Source organism: Heliangelus exortis, chromosome 1 (assembly GCF_036169615.1).
Source record: "Heliangelus exortis chromosome 1, bHelExo1.hap1, whole genome shotgun sequence".
NCBI classification, from domain to species: Eukaryota; Metazoa; Chordata; class Aves; order Apodiformes; family Trochilidae; genus Heliangelus; species Heliangelus exortis.
In genome coordinates, this window is record NC_092422.1 from 138989575 (window position 1) to 139003487 (window position 13913).

General features: G+C 39.5%; 1 protein-coding gene across 1 annotated transcript; it reads left to right on the forward strand.

The window, feature by feature from the left end:
• Positions 1 to 514: 514 nt before the first annotated feature.
• Positions 515 to 3231, forward strand: MRPS33 (mitochondrial ribosomal protein S33). Its single transcript, XM_071727149.1, has 3 exons — positions 515 to 667; positions 919 to 1174; positions 2851 to 3231. The coding sequence occupies exons 2-3, from the start codon at positions 960 to 962 to the stop codon at positions 2954 to 2956; spliced, it is 321 nt and encodes a 106-aa protein (XP_071583250.1). The 5' UTR covers positions 515 to 667; positions 919 to 959; the 3' UTR covers positions 2957 to 3231.
• Positions 3232 to 13913: the final 10682 nt, after the last annotated feature.

Sequence of the window (13913 nt, forward strand, 5' to 3'; positions counted from 1 at the left end):
CCCATTCTGCAAAGAATAAGTAAAGATGCAAAGAAGAGAAAAAATGGAGAGGTAGGAAAGCTGAGAGAAAACCCCTCTTCACAAACCTTTAAGAGCGTATAGATATTGTCTCTCATGGCCAAATAATAGTGGTTTTCTTAAAGCATTTTTGTTGCAGAGGTAGATGTCATTACATGGAAGATGGCTGAAAGAATGGGAAGCTGGTGATGTAGGATTTTCTTGGGGAAAAAAGAATCAAGCATGAGGAAATATTTTTTTTCCTCTCATAAAGATTAGATACCAAGAGAGATTGAAAAGAATGGAGAAAAAGCTGATGGAAATTATTAAGGGGAGTTGAGATGGGATAGATCTGCGTAATTCATATAGAAAAACATGATTTATTTTATTTTTTACAGTAAATAGACCACTTTGCTAGATGGTAACAATTTTCATGCAGTGTTTGAAATAGGGTGAGAAAGATTAATGAGAAAAGCCTCCGTGTTGCGTTCTCAACATGTTTAAGTGGTGTCTTACCTTGTGCTTGCATAGAAATTGGAGTCATCACAGTGGGCACCCTTTTTGGCAGCGTTTGCACTGCAATTATTCCTGTGACTGGAATGTGAAGATAGCCTTCAGCAAGCTGAGCAGGATCTTCTAATAAAGGAGCTGTGGCACACTGTGGTTCAGTGTAGGTGCTATTATAGTCCATACTGCTGCCTGTAGTGACCTAGTTGGGCTGGTAATTGTACCTGAATTAGACTAGACATTCTTTGTTTGCAGGGTTACTTAGAAAGAACTAGACTCATTTCATGCAAGGAATGCAGGACTTCAAATGTGTGATCAGTGTATGGTGAATAACTTTGTTTGCCTTAATTCTGGGATAGCTTGTGATCCTGTTGTCATCTTAGGATTGAGGCTCTTCTTTATTTCCTTTTTCAGGAAGGTCCATCTGTCTATGCGTGCCCACTCTTCCTGGGGAGATGTCCAATGTTTCCAGTTACGCCCTTAAAATGGCCCGGCTGAGTGCTCAGATATTTGGAGAAGTTGTCAGGCCAACTGACTCAAAATCTATGAAAGTAGTGAAGTTATTCAGTGAGCAACCTTTGGCAAAGCGGAAGGAGGTCTACGACTGGTATCCTCCTCACAACACCTACTATGGCCTCATGAAGAGACTCCGTTACTTTGGCCTCTACAGGTAACCTGCAGTGCTTACAGGGTGAAGGCAGCACTGGAGGTGGGAAAGTGGTGGACTTTCCTTCCAGAAAAAGACAAAACTAGAAGAGGGTTTAATTCAGAATATGGTACATATGGAAACATGCAGTTGGTCCTTGCACTGAGGACAAGGAGGGTAAAATAAGTGACTGTTGTCCAAATACTTTTGCCATAATTACAATTTTTTTGTGGGAAAGAATTTAGGTATAGTTATGGGGAGCCCTTTTGTAAGAAATAGTTCTTGCTTTGGCTTTGTGGGGAAGGGAAGAGAGTGCTCTCAGAGAAGAGGTGGGTCTGTAGTTCTTAATAGGGCAAATGAGTGTGGTACAAAAAGGTGGTGTTACCTTAACACAAAAATTGCACTAAAACAGTCTTATTATGTATTCCTCAATGGCTCAGCAGCTAATAAGTGAAATTTAAGAGAAGGGAAGTTTGTGTTAGGCTGGAAGGGCTTTTTATCCATTAAAATAAATTAAGTCAAATTAAAATCAAATTTGGTTTAAATAGTCTTTTTAATTCCAACTTCATCCAATCCAGTTATCTGGTTTCTAAATGAATTTCCATAGTCTCAAGTAGGAAAAATTGTACTGCTGAAGAACATCATCAGGAATCAAATGCAGTTCTTTGATTCCAGTCAAGGTAGCACTGAAGAAATCCCTTAAAACTGAGGCTATTAACCCTGTAAAGTAAACCCAGATTAATTCCTATTGCTGGCATTGCAATACTAGCCATTAAGCACTGCATCCAGGATGCTCTTGATTTAGATGGGCATGCAGACACACAAAGCCTCAGGGGCATGATAATGTTCTTTTCTCCTTCCTCTCCTAATCTTAGGTTCCTTCTTTAGCTGCTCTGTATACAGAGAGCTTGTAAAGAATGAGGATTGCTGGTCAGAAATATGTAATGAAGTCGTATACTAATAGGGCCCAATGATAACTCACAGGCTTTTTTTTTTCTTAAGAAGTTGTGTTAAAAAATAGCAGTGCAGCGATCTGAAGCCATTTAGGATGTAGCTGTGACTTGAAAAATACATTTACACTGAAATACAGTGACAGAGATTAAATAGAATTTATCATAATGTTATTCATGAACTCTGCTAGCCCCTTTATTGTCATTCCTGGCTTCTTCTCCTGTTAGGATTCTACCAGTATCTGGTTTCTTCATAACTCATTCCTGAAGTCACCTGAGAGCAGTGTCATGTACTGTAATTACTGCTCAGCATGCACCTGTTTTCATAGGAACTAATGACCTGATCTTAGTTTATAGCACAGAAACACAATGTGCTGTTGCTAGACTGCTGAGCTGGATGAGAAGGGGGAAATTCTCATTCTTGTTTCTTGCTGATTTTTATATTTTACTGCACACTTAAATACAGTGGATTGATAAACTCAATGGAAATGATGTAGATATGCACACACCAGTTGTTGCTGAGAAGGGCAACCTTGTTTCAGAACGTATCAGAGGAAATCTTTCACGCTCTTCCATCTGAAACTACAGCTAACAATAACACTGAATACATTGCCCTGAGTTTCAGGATGGGCTTCATTGTTACAAACAATTTTGACGTGGGTTTTTTCATCATCATCCTGTTCAAAAAACCTTTCACATCTAGGTATTCCAAGAAATAGTGTAAGCCTTTCTCTTTCCTTCCCCATCTAGGGATGAGCATCAGGACTTTAAGGAAGAGATGAGACGACTGAAAAAGCTCCGTGGGAAGGAAAAGCCAAAGAAGGGTGAAGGAAAGAGAGCACTCAAGAAGAAATAATCCCATTTGGACTATATAACAAACTACTGGAAATGCTGGAGAGCAGCTCTATGCCAGACTTTCTGTTCCCAGCTGGAGAGGGCTTGGCATGTGAGCTGCGTGTGGGGCACGAGAAACACACTGTGAAATACTGGAGTCCACTCTGGGAGTTCACTTGGTGGGTCTTTGTGGTTTTATTGGTTTTTAATTTCCGTGGTTTAAATATACTGTACATTGTACCATGTTAGTTAGCCCTCTCTTCCTCAAGTATTAAAAACAATACTAAAAAGAAAAAACAGTTCTCAGTGTTTTTCTTGCAAACACCTGTGGCTGTTTCAGTTTTTCTGGATCTAGAAAATTGCTTTTCCCTGGCTGTTTTACTTTCTTGGATGAAGATCAGCAGTGCTTTGCTTATGGGCACAAAAAAACCTAGGTTTCCTGCTTTTACTGCTGCTTATCATGCCTATAATGAGTTTCACTTCAGGCAGCTTTAGTGTTTTGTGGTTTTTTGAAGTTGCTGTTGGAAACTTTTCGTTTGCATTTTGCGCCGGGCAGTACTTCATGGTCCATTGCCTGCAACAGCACACTTGTTATACCCTAAATATTTAGATACTGCAACTGAAGAGGATGAAATGAAGGCTCAATTTTTTCTGGATTGAAGCTCTTCATGAATTAAAATGCAATCTATATGTTTGCTGTATTGAAAGTACTTCATAAGGTGGCAACCAGCTTTACTGGTAATCAGTATGTGGTTTTATTGTTAGGTTCCTCCAGTGTTGCTAATACTAATGTCTGCATACATCTGCCATTCTTAGCAGTCAGTCCCCATCCCAAAATAGAAGATGGAGAATGCAGCTGTGCTGCTCTGCCAAGCCACATTTGTATCTTGCCTGTGTGTCACCTGAAACAGCATCCTTTTAACTGCCAGCCCATGTAAGCTTAAAGGAACATCCTTGAGGTAGTAAAGGAAAGCTATTAAAAATGTAGTGACTGGAGCAGAAATTATTTGCACAGTTAGCTTGTGGTACACTTGATTTTGCATACTAAGACATTCTGAAGTCAGGAGCAGCACTAGGGTACTAACATTTCTAAACCAAGCAGGTTCAAATTTAAGTGTGATCACTGAAACTGGTGGATCTATGTGTATTTACAACAACTAAACAACTGTACTTTGCCAAGGTTATTAAAGAAGTGTTGATTGTACTAAAGGTGTTTCTGATGAGCTGTGTAGTTTTTGTTCAGTATCCTTACTGGGTGTTACCTCATTTTCTGAGCTTTAAAAGGCTGATTTTAGGAGAGCTGCAGTGTTGTGAGAGAAGTGCTATAGCAACAAAATGCTTTAGAGGTTAGCAAAATTCATACCTGCTCTATACTATAGTGGGTAAGCTTCTCTCTTACTCTACTTTAAAATCCTTTTCTAACTTAGAACTTTTGCTCAACTCTAATGTGGTTTTTTAGTGTTGTGTTTGCTGTCTGTGTGTCATGACCTGTCTGGTGCAGGCTGTGGTGGCACCCCTGAGTAGTATGAGGATCCTGAGACACATGCTGAGAGGAAGCTGTCTGGTTCCTTTGAGTTCCTTTTTTTGGAAAGAGAGCAGCATGGAGCCAGGTACTGGGTAGGAGAGGGAATTGCTCAAGAAGGAAGGCTGGTGCTGCCTGATGCTGTGTTTCTGGCTGTGAGTAGGTGGAGTTGATCTGTTGCTTTGGTGGAAAGAAAGACCGGTTAAAACTACTAAAACTACAACTACTAAAATTACTACTGCAGCCATGGACAGCTGGTGACTAGTTACAACAGCTTTGTTGGTGAGAACTTGATGTCTTCTAAAACATGAATAAATGTCTTTTTCTTGCAATTTAAAAGGAAAAATCAACAGTATCCTTTGAAGCAGTTAAAACTTTGACAGCATAAACATGCAAGAGAGCATGCATGCATCAAAAAATGAATTATGGCCCTGCTCCAGTGCTCCAGTAAAGTAACTGCATGGCCTTAAACTGCAAGCGTGTGAGGAGATCAGTTTATGAGTATACATAAAATGATACATAAAATAGTTATACAGCAGAACTGGCCATGGTTTATACAGGACAACTAGGCTGGTGAAGGGACTCAAGCACAGCTCCTACGAGGAGATGCTGAGGGAGCTGGGGGTGTTCAGCCTGGAGAAGAGGAGGCTCAGGGGAGACCTCATCACTCTCTACAACTCCCTGAAAGGAGGGGGTAGCCCGGGGGGGGTTTGGTCTCTTTTCCCAGGCAACTCTCAGCAAGACAAGAGGGCACGGTCTCAAGTTGTGCCAGGGGAGGTTTAGGTTGGACATTAGAAAGAATTTCTTTACTGAGAGGGTGATCAAGCATTGGAATGGGCTGCCCTGGGAAGTGGTGGATTCTCTGTCCCTGGAGATATTTAAAAAGAGAGTGGATGTGGCACTCAGTGCCATGGTCTGGTAACTGCAGCGGTAGTGGATCAAGGGTTGGACTTGATGATCTCAGAGGTCCCTTCCAACCCGGCTGATTCTATGATTCTGAAACCACACTGAGCCTACGTAAGGCTGAGCATCAAAGGACCCCTGCTGAGGGCAGTGAATGCTTGGCGTGCCACCTTGCTACACACAGATACAGACTCAGCAGTGTAATAATTGTTAATTAGGCTTGGGGATTGGATTTGTTCTTACTTGTCTGCTCTAAGCCACTTAGCTATTTATGGGTTTTAAGAAGTTCCTGTCATGAACAGGAAAGTGAAAGGCTTGTTTAGTTAATCATCTATAATGATCCCCTGTGCCTGTAACCTGCCAGAGCAAACCCTGCTCTGGAATCAAAGCATCACCTCAGGAACATACATGGGCAAGATGCTTTCTGCAGTATATCCAAAAAGGAAGAGAAATTGATGCAAGTACCTGTGAAGTAAGATCATGTAGAACAAATGGACTAAATTGTTGATTTCCATCTTCAAAGTGTTTACAGAAACAAAGTCGGAAATTTACAAAGAGGGAAAAATTACAACCTTTTAGAAGAGCAGTACAAGAGAGGTTCCCCTGCCAGATTTTTTTAATGTTTTCTTTTTCTGTAGTACTCATTTGCTAGAAATAGGCCTTCTCAAAAATGGCTGTTTCCCCTTCCCTGAGATTTAACCATAAAAGAATGATTCAGACATTTTATTGGAGTTTATCCGAGTACTGGGATAATCCATTGCTTGGTGGTAGTTACTGTCACTATTTTATTCCAGAAAACAGCTTTCTCTACTCCATAGCTGGGACAAAAATACTTGCTTTCCTACCTCCACTAACCTGTGTTCTGTCATTTAGGAATTCTGTCATTTGGGAATAGACATTGCCTGAAGAGCTCCATGTTCTGTGAGTCACAGTCTAGACAAACTGGAAGTCCTTCCTGAAACATCATGCCAGTATCCATGCAGTATGTGCATTTAGGAGGAGAAAGAGAGGTTCAGCCATGCTCTGAGAGATTAAGGATGGCTACAAATGCTTTTTGCAGCATGGGTATAGTGGTCCATCTAATGTACAATCCTGTTCAAATATAATTTTATTTTATGCTTTCCCCTCACATCAGTGCCTATCACCATTCAAACTCTTGTGTGTTTTATTAAAAAAAAAAAAGTCACTGTTTTCCTGAGGACATGAGCTGTCTGTAAATCTGGTTAGCTGATTTCTGAGGGGCTAACTGAGAGTCAAAACCCTTGACTCTTCTCAATCCTGAACAACTTTAAGTGCCACTGCTTCCTTATTTTATAATGCTTCAGTTATGCCTGTCTTTAATTATACTCTGCCATAATATAGTCATAGTTGCTGAGTTGATAATCAAATTATTTTGTAAACAGGCTGACCTGGTTGCATGTATCCTGTATACATATAGCCCATACATATCCTACAGTGAGTGCAGCTATTTCTACAGCCTCCAAATACCAGAAGTCCTGCAGAAGTTTACTTTCATACATCCGTATTTTGTAACGGTAGAGTGAAAAAAAAAAAAAACAAAAGCAGTGAAGCAGTGTTGCATTCTGGTAAAAGTACCAGTGTGTAAAAGTGTATGTATATCTATGTGCTCTGCATATAGAATGCATTGAAAAAAGCTGCTTCTAGTATGGAAAGAGTTTATTTATTAAAGCAATGCCCTGAATTCACATAGGTCAGTGAAATGCACCTGAGATACTCAACAGTTTTAGGCAAACACTTTGTCTTACATTCCTGCATTTCCTCAAGAGTAAAATTAGAATAATGATCACTTAGTGAATAGTGTCATGAGGGTAAGCTGCTTTTAGAATGGGAATTTACCCCAGGAGAACTTTGTGCAAAGAACAGCTTAGTCTGGCTGTGGTAGGACTTGTACCTCTGTATTTCAGGAAGCTGCTTTAATGCAGCTGTTGATGACATAGTTAACAAATGTGGTGAGTTACTGTCTTCACTGTTCTGCTTTAAGTGTCAGACTTCAAATCCTGAAAAAAAAATCTTAATTTGGTCAGAAAGTAAAAATAAATTTAAAAATCAAAGATATTTCTTAAACTGTAAATATTTCTAAATCTTAAAGCACCTGTGTGCATATTCCTCCACCACTTTGAAGGCCATTTTAGGATTGTTTGAAAAAATAATAATCAACAAAACCTATATGTTTTGGAAAAACTTCACAAATCTGAAGGGCTGCTTTGAAGAGGGAAAGACTGTTCTGCATGGTTTTTCTTTCTCCTCCAGTGCAAAGGATAACATGCAAAGAAAACAAGTGCTATGGGAATCTGATTCCTTCTCTGTAACTGTTTGATTGTAACAGTTCTGCTACAGTCCCTTGGGCATAGATCCTGAAAACAAAATCCTTCAAGGGGATGTTCTCTATTCATCATCTTGATACTGAGATGTGTGTGAGAGCATAAACTCTTCCTCTTTAACGTCTTCTAAGGGCAGCATCATTTCTCTAAACTGTCCAAACAACAAAGGAAACTCAAATGTTTAAACAATCATTTTTTAAAAACCTTATCATAAATCCTAGAGATAAAGCTTGTGTAAGTGGGCCAGATATTTAGAATGGATCTTTCTGTGCCTGTGTAGCTGGGGTAGCATGAAGAAAGGCATTTTTGTCTTTTCACAGCTTTTACCTCCTTACTTGTTATTTTCTTCAAGTGTAATATTAATGTGCCTTGAGTACACAGAAGAAGGAACAGATACATCAAAACACTTGAAAGAATTTGCTCATGAACTCTCAGTCACAGCAGATCACAGCTATAGTGTGTCTGAAGGATGAGCAGAGTGACTGTAGACAGATATTAGAGGGCCCTCACCACTGGCTGAGGAATTATTTAGGGTTGTCAAAGGGGATAAATATGAAATCAACAGGGTAACTGATGATATTGAAGTGGCTTTATACATACTGCATTGAATTGTTCTGGGTGGAATACTAGGGAAAATTCAGCCAAGTGAAATATTTAGAAAAATCTAGAAGATTCCCAAGAAGTGGGTTTGGCTTCTGCTGTCGGAGTCAGGCAGAGCTAAGCTAAGCCAGGTTTTATAAAACATATCACTGGGACTGCTCTCCTGGAAAAGAAGGAGGCAGACTGGATGACCTCATATCTCATATGATAGCTAGGTTTATGAAAACAAACAAGGATCTTTATATCCATTAGGTTTTCTGTCTAGGCCTGAAAGTACTTTTCTTTACCCCAGGGCTCCTAAAGCTGGCTGTAAATATTTCATGGAGTTCAGAGGGTCTCTCCCACTTCAGTTGTTGTTTCTGTGGGTGTGATGTTTGCTTTATGGACTTCTTCAGGAAATAGGCTTTTAATGCTATTAAGAGCAAAAGCCACCTGGGGTTCAGATAGTTAAAAACTAATCTACTGCTACACACAAAGGTGTGTGTTGCTGCAAATACATAATTGCAAATGCATCCCATTCTTCATTTTCCACTACAGTCTTCACTGGATTAAAATGAACAGTATCACTTGGCCCCCAGCTTTCAGAAGTGGTTGTCTAAAATGCTACTCCAGATCCAAGCACCTATAGAAATGGTCTGACTTTAGAAGCTGCATGAATATTGAGTATCTCCAACTGGTATCAATGGGACTTGCATCTCAGTAACAGCTGGGTGGGTAAATCCTATGCCAGTGCAGAGGTTTGTAATCCCCTTTAGCTTTTGTCAGTGGTCTCTTCAGGACAGGATTGATGAAACATCTCTCTAGAGACTGTCATGTCTATGCATGCAGTAGCTGCCTCCCCAGTGAGAATCAGCATTGAACACATAATATCAGCCTGTCTGGGTACCATGCATTGGTTTCCATGGAGAAGAGAGCTGCAGGTGGCTTAAGGAAAGCCTCCTCCTCTGAGAGACTGAGAGAGCTGAAGTGTGCTCTGCTGACATCTGGGTGATGCTACCTAACAACCAGCAACTATTATGGACAAGGTACAACATTTCTGATTTCTATACTTGCATGTAAAGGAGCCTGTGTGTGAGAGGCAGCATCAAGCAGAATATTTCTGGGGGAGCAGTGACAGAGGTAATCTTAAAGGTGTGAGGGTATTGCATTCAGTAATGAGCTGTCTAGGCAACAGAGAAGTTTATTATATATTTTTTTATTTTTAAGTTATATATAAGACAATTTTTAAAAAGTTTTTAAATTTTTTTTTCTTAAGAGTCTATGCTGACTTTTTAGTTAAGTAAAAATACGTGACTGACGTTTCAGTTGATGCTACTTAGTGTTACATTTAATTTGTAGGCATAGGATCATTTACATGAAGGCTCCAACCTACAGCAGTATTCAGCTAGTTTGTCCAAACTGGCACATTTATATTGGAGCCCATGAATGAGGCAGTGCAGATGCCATCTAGGCAGACAATACTTCTCATGTGAGCGAATGGAAGGAGACTGATACACAGGGTGCATCTGAGGCAGCATGTGCTATTTCTTGGCTGTCTCTCCTGGGTCTGTTTGAGGCAACTGATGTGCAGGTAAGTTCACAAGCTCTAGACTTCACAAATGCTTTTTGAATGAACAGCATAAATCAAAAAGTACTAATTAGGCTGGGGAATGTCAGAGTTGTTACTGACAACCAGAAAGTAACACTGCTCTCTCTTTAATTATCTGCTTCTAAACCTAGTCATTTTACACCTGTGATGAATTTGCCAAAATTCTGCTCCATTGCCTGACACTGATACAGCCAACAGTGTGATGTGTCTCTATTTTAAAACTCAAGTTGTCTGACAGAATCATCAAGTTTACTAATAAGCATTAATGTCCTCTGCGGACAGATAGTAGGGTATTGACTAGGCATGCAAATCACTTAAAAATAAGATAAAATTAATATCTAAGCTGGAGCCTTGCAGAATTACCCCACAGGGAGTAACAGAAATTGTGCTCATTTACCAAAACAAATGTGTCCTCTGGAGAGAGAAGTCATATCATATTAGAAAGGAATAACTATGTCCAAGGGCTGTTAGCATCACCGTAAGCTTCAAGCCATCCATGGCATCAAAAGTGTTGAGAGGCCATTGACCACTGCACCACAAGTTTTGCCTTTAGCCAAGTGCATAATCACGGGAATGATGAAAATATAGAAGATGGTTTGGAGACTGTCTGAATTTCCAAATGCTTGGCAGGCAGTTTGCCTCTTCAGGAGCATCTGAGTGTCTGCGGGGCTTGTGTTGTCTCAGTGCTAGTGAGAATTAAAAGACAAGGATGGATTGTGACCTGTGCTACTGCCTCTGTCAGCAAAAGACACATGTTTAAATACATAAGATATGAATGTGTATTTTACAATATAAGCATTCATTTGAAAAGGTTACCTATCCTATTTGACCTATCACTGAAGAACAGTGTCTCTTAAAACTCCAGCAACATGAGGTGTTGCCCTGAAAACCCATGACTGGTCACCACGTTCTCCCTGTTCCACATCAAAGCTGCAGTTTCTGTATTTGATTTTATTCTTAATTTAGCCATTTTGGACTCTAAAAGTTTCCTTACTCCAGGCCAATACCAACCCTAATGGACTTTTTCTGCTCAGTGAAGAGGTTAGAAGCAGCAAGGTGCAGTTGCTATCTAAACTGTTATTAGATCAGAGATGTAGAGAGTTACCAACCTGTCTGCAAAATGCTTCAGAATCAAATTACAGCGGGTGTTCTGGCCAGAAGAAGCTCGGATAGCCTGGATATTATAAAGGAAAATCCTAAGTCTGCAACATAATTGAGCAGTCATTTTCTGAACAGCAAAGTAAGTTCCTTGAGGTGATATCCTTTCCTGACCTCTCTTGGAACTTGCTCAATCACATTAGCACTTTTTTTTGTGCCTGAACGGGATGGGTTTGACTTATGAAATGCGATTGTTCACGCTGGAGTAATACAAGAAATCTGAAACTACTCAGTTCTTAAAGCTGATCAGCTTATCACTATCCAACACAAAGGCCTCAGAAATCAGATATCTGAACTAGCTGAATGTGTTTAAGCAATGACAAGGGATGCTAAGGTAACGGGAGGGAATTGACTAATCCTCTCCAACATGAGATTTGGCCCCCATTTCAGTCAAGCATGTCAGACAGGAAAATCAGTGCTCCTTACTCTATTGTTTCCCTGTTTTCATTTGTTTTTTGTTTCCTAGGAGAACTGCATGCTCTTCTCCACTGGCTTCTTCCACTGTTCTCTCTCCATCTAAACTTCCATCCCATCCCTCCCCCTTCTTTTCCACTGGTTGCTGCTTCTGTTCTCTTAGCAGTGGTTTCAGGGTTTATGCTCTCTCTTGATGGTTCCTTAGATGCCAGTTTTCAGTATTTATGCTCCTGTTTTCCTGAGAAAACACAGGTAGTTTTCTCAGCTCCTCATGCTGGCACACAGATGAAGGCAGGAAGCCAGCAGAGAGGCAGAGCACCACCATGCAGCACATACATTGTTGGACCATGAGGTCACTGTTGTGACAAGGAAGGAAACAGGTTAACTTTTTGTTCTTGCACTGCTGAACAATGTGCAGGGTACAGAAGGGACCTGTACACAAAGTCACTCCCATGCCCCAGTCCCTTCACTGTTCCTGCTCCTCGCCTCCCACATGTTGCCTCCAAAGGAAAATATTTTGGTTTTTACTTTCTGAAGGTCTGGGCTGTGATTTAGGGAGAGAAGAGCAGCAGTTTCATAAAGAATGACTAAAATAAATTGTGTTTGAATCAAAGGAAAACTGTGTAAATATTTCTAATATCATTACAAGAAAACCCAGAACACGTCATTATTTATCTATAAAAGAAAGCTTGTTAGATTAACATTGCTTTTACTGGCAGAATGAAAACTGATTTAACAACCTGGTAGATTCACATTTTCTTCCTTTTTCCCCTACCTTCTTTTTTTCTCCTGGCTTCCACCCATCCTCATCACTTCTACTCATGTATTTAATGCAAAGGCAAAGAGCTCCATCATTTGAGATCGTTCAGTTGACAAGTTCAAATCACCACCTGAATACTACCTGATTTCTCCCTGAAGGTATGGATGTTTCAGGTTTAGCAGTGTCACAGAATGGTAAATCTCCTGAACTAGAAGTTCTCAGAAGCTCCTAAAGGAAAAAAAAAAATACATATGATCTGTACAGGAATAGTGAAAAAAAAAAGAAAAGAAAAAAGCCTTGCTTTCTCTATTGTCTTGCATTAGGACATCAATCCCTAGAAATATGAAAAGATGAATAGTGTATCTTAAAGTGAGTGGAATAATACACCTATATTGCTATAGAGCAATGAACATTAAATCTGGGTTCTTTCTTAAAAATATATTCAACAGTCTTTTCCTGGATTGCAAAGTAATTTTTTCAAGTCTGTGTTACTCTGCCTAGTAGTCAGAAAATTACTGAACTCTGGACAATGACCTAATTTTTGTTATACGTCACATTTTCTGACCAAGATAACAGGGAACATGACTTATCATTAGTATATGTGCTCCATCAACATCTCTATTTCTGCTGGTAAGACTGAGGATTAATCTGACACTTAAACAGTATAATTGCCTTAGATACAGTAAGTTGTGCTCTTTACTTAACACTACAGCATTTAAAAGTAATGTGTGTATTTTAACATACTCAAGACCTGTCATTTTTTTTCATGGTGCAGAAATTAATCCACAATTTTCAAATGTACACAGACCAAGCACAAATGCTACAATGCATGGGATAAATACTGTCTTTTCAGTGTGTGAAAAGGCTAAGCAGAAATCTGTACATATTTTAAGTACATTTAAGACATTCAAACTTTAAGATGTGTTGAATTTTCACACCACTTTAGAAAAATAATTTTCTATTATCATGCCAGTATGCAATTAATGTGACTTTTTTACTAGTAAACTAGAAGGCTGGGGGTTGGCTTTTTTATTTTTGTGACACTGTCTTCTACTGAAAGAATATATTAGACCAATAGCAGGTTTCATCATATATTTCTTGTGGAGCATAAATAGAATTAATTCTTTTTCTGGGGCAAAGGATAAAGATGTGTTTAAATGCTCACAATGAGACAGTTCCTGTCAGGTAACTATACAATTATTTTTACTGACTCATTAAAACTTTTTTCTCTTGACGTTCAGGTGTTGATTAGATCAGGTAAATGTTCCAGTGGCGGGGTCATCTAGCTTTGTCTTTTAACAGCTGAACTTGTTTTCTGATTGGAATTAAAATTAAAAAAAAATAATCTGAGGAGGATCAAACCCCCAGTGAATAACTAAGAGTTTAATGGGAGGTGGCAGGTATGCATTACCTTCTGCAATACCAGATAAACTGGCTGTGCTGCATTGTAGGAATCAACCAGCCAGTGCTCTGAGTGGCCTACAGATTTGATAGCAGGAACCATCCTTTCACATTTAGGTTATAAGTTTAATTTTGACCCACGGTGATAAGGAAAGCTAATCTGTAACAGATGCTGGGGGATGACATCAAGCAGCAGCAGATAAGATTTCAGATCACCAAGAAATAATTACAGTTATTAATGGTTTATCTTCCATCATGATGGATGAAGCAAGGAGACCAAAGATGCCACCA

Excerpts from the sequence above, each read along its gene's own strand:
- MRPS33 (XM_071727149.1), top strand. The coding sequence starts at position 960 with ATGTCCAATGTTTCCAGTTACGCCCTTAAAATGGCCCGGCTGAGTGCT. Across the intron at positions 1,175-2,850 it reads CGTTACTTTGGCCTCTACAG|GGATGAGCATCAGGACTTTA; the intron begins GTAACCTGCAGT and ends TTCCCCATCTAG.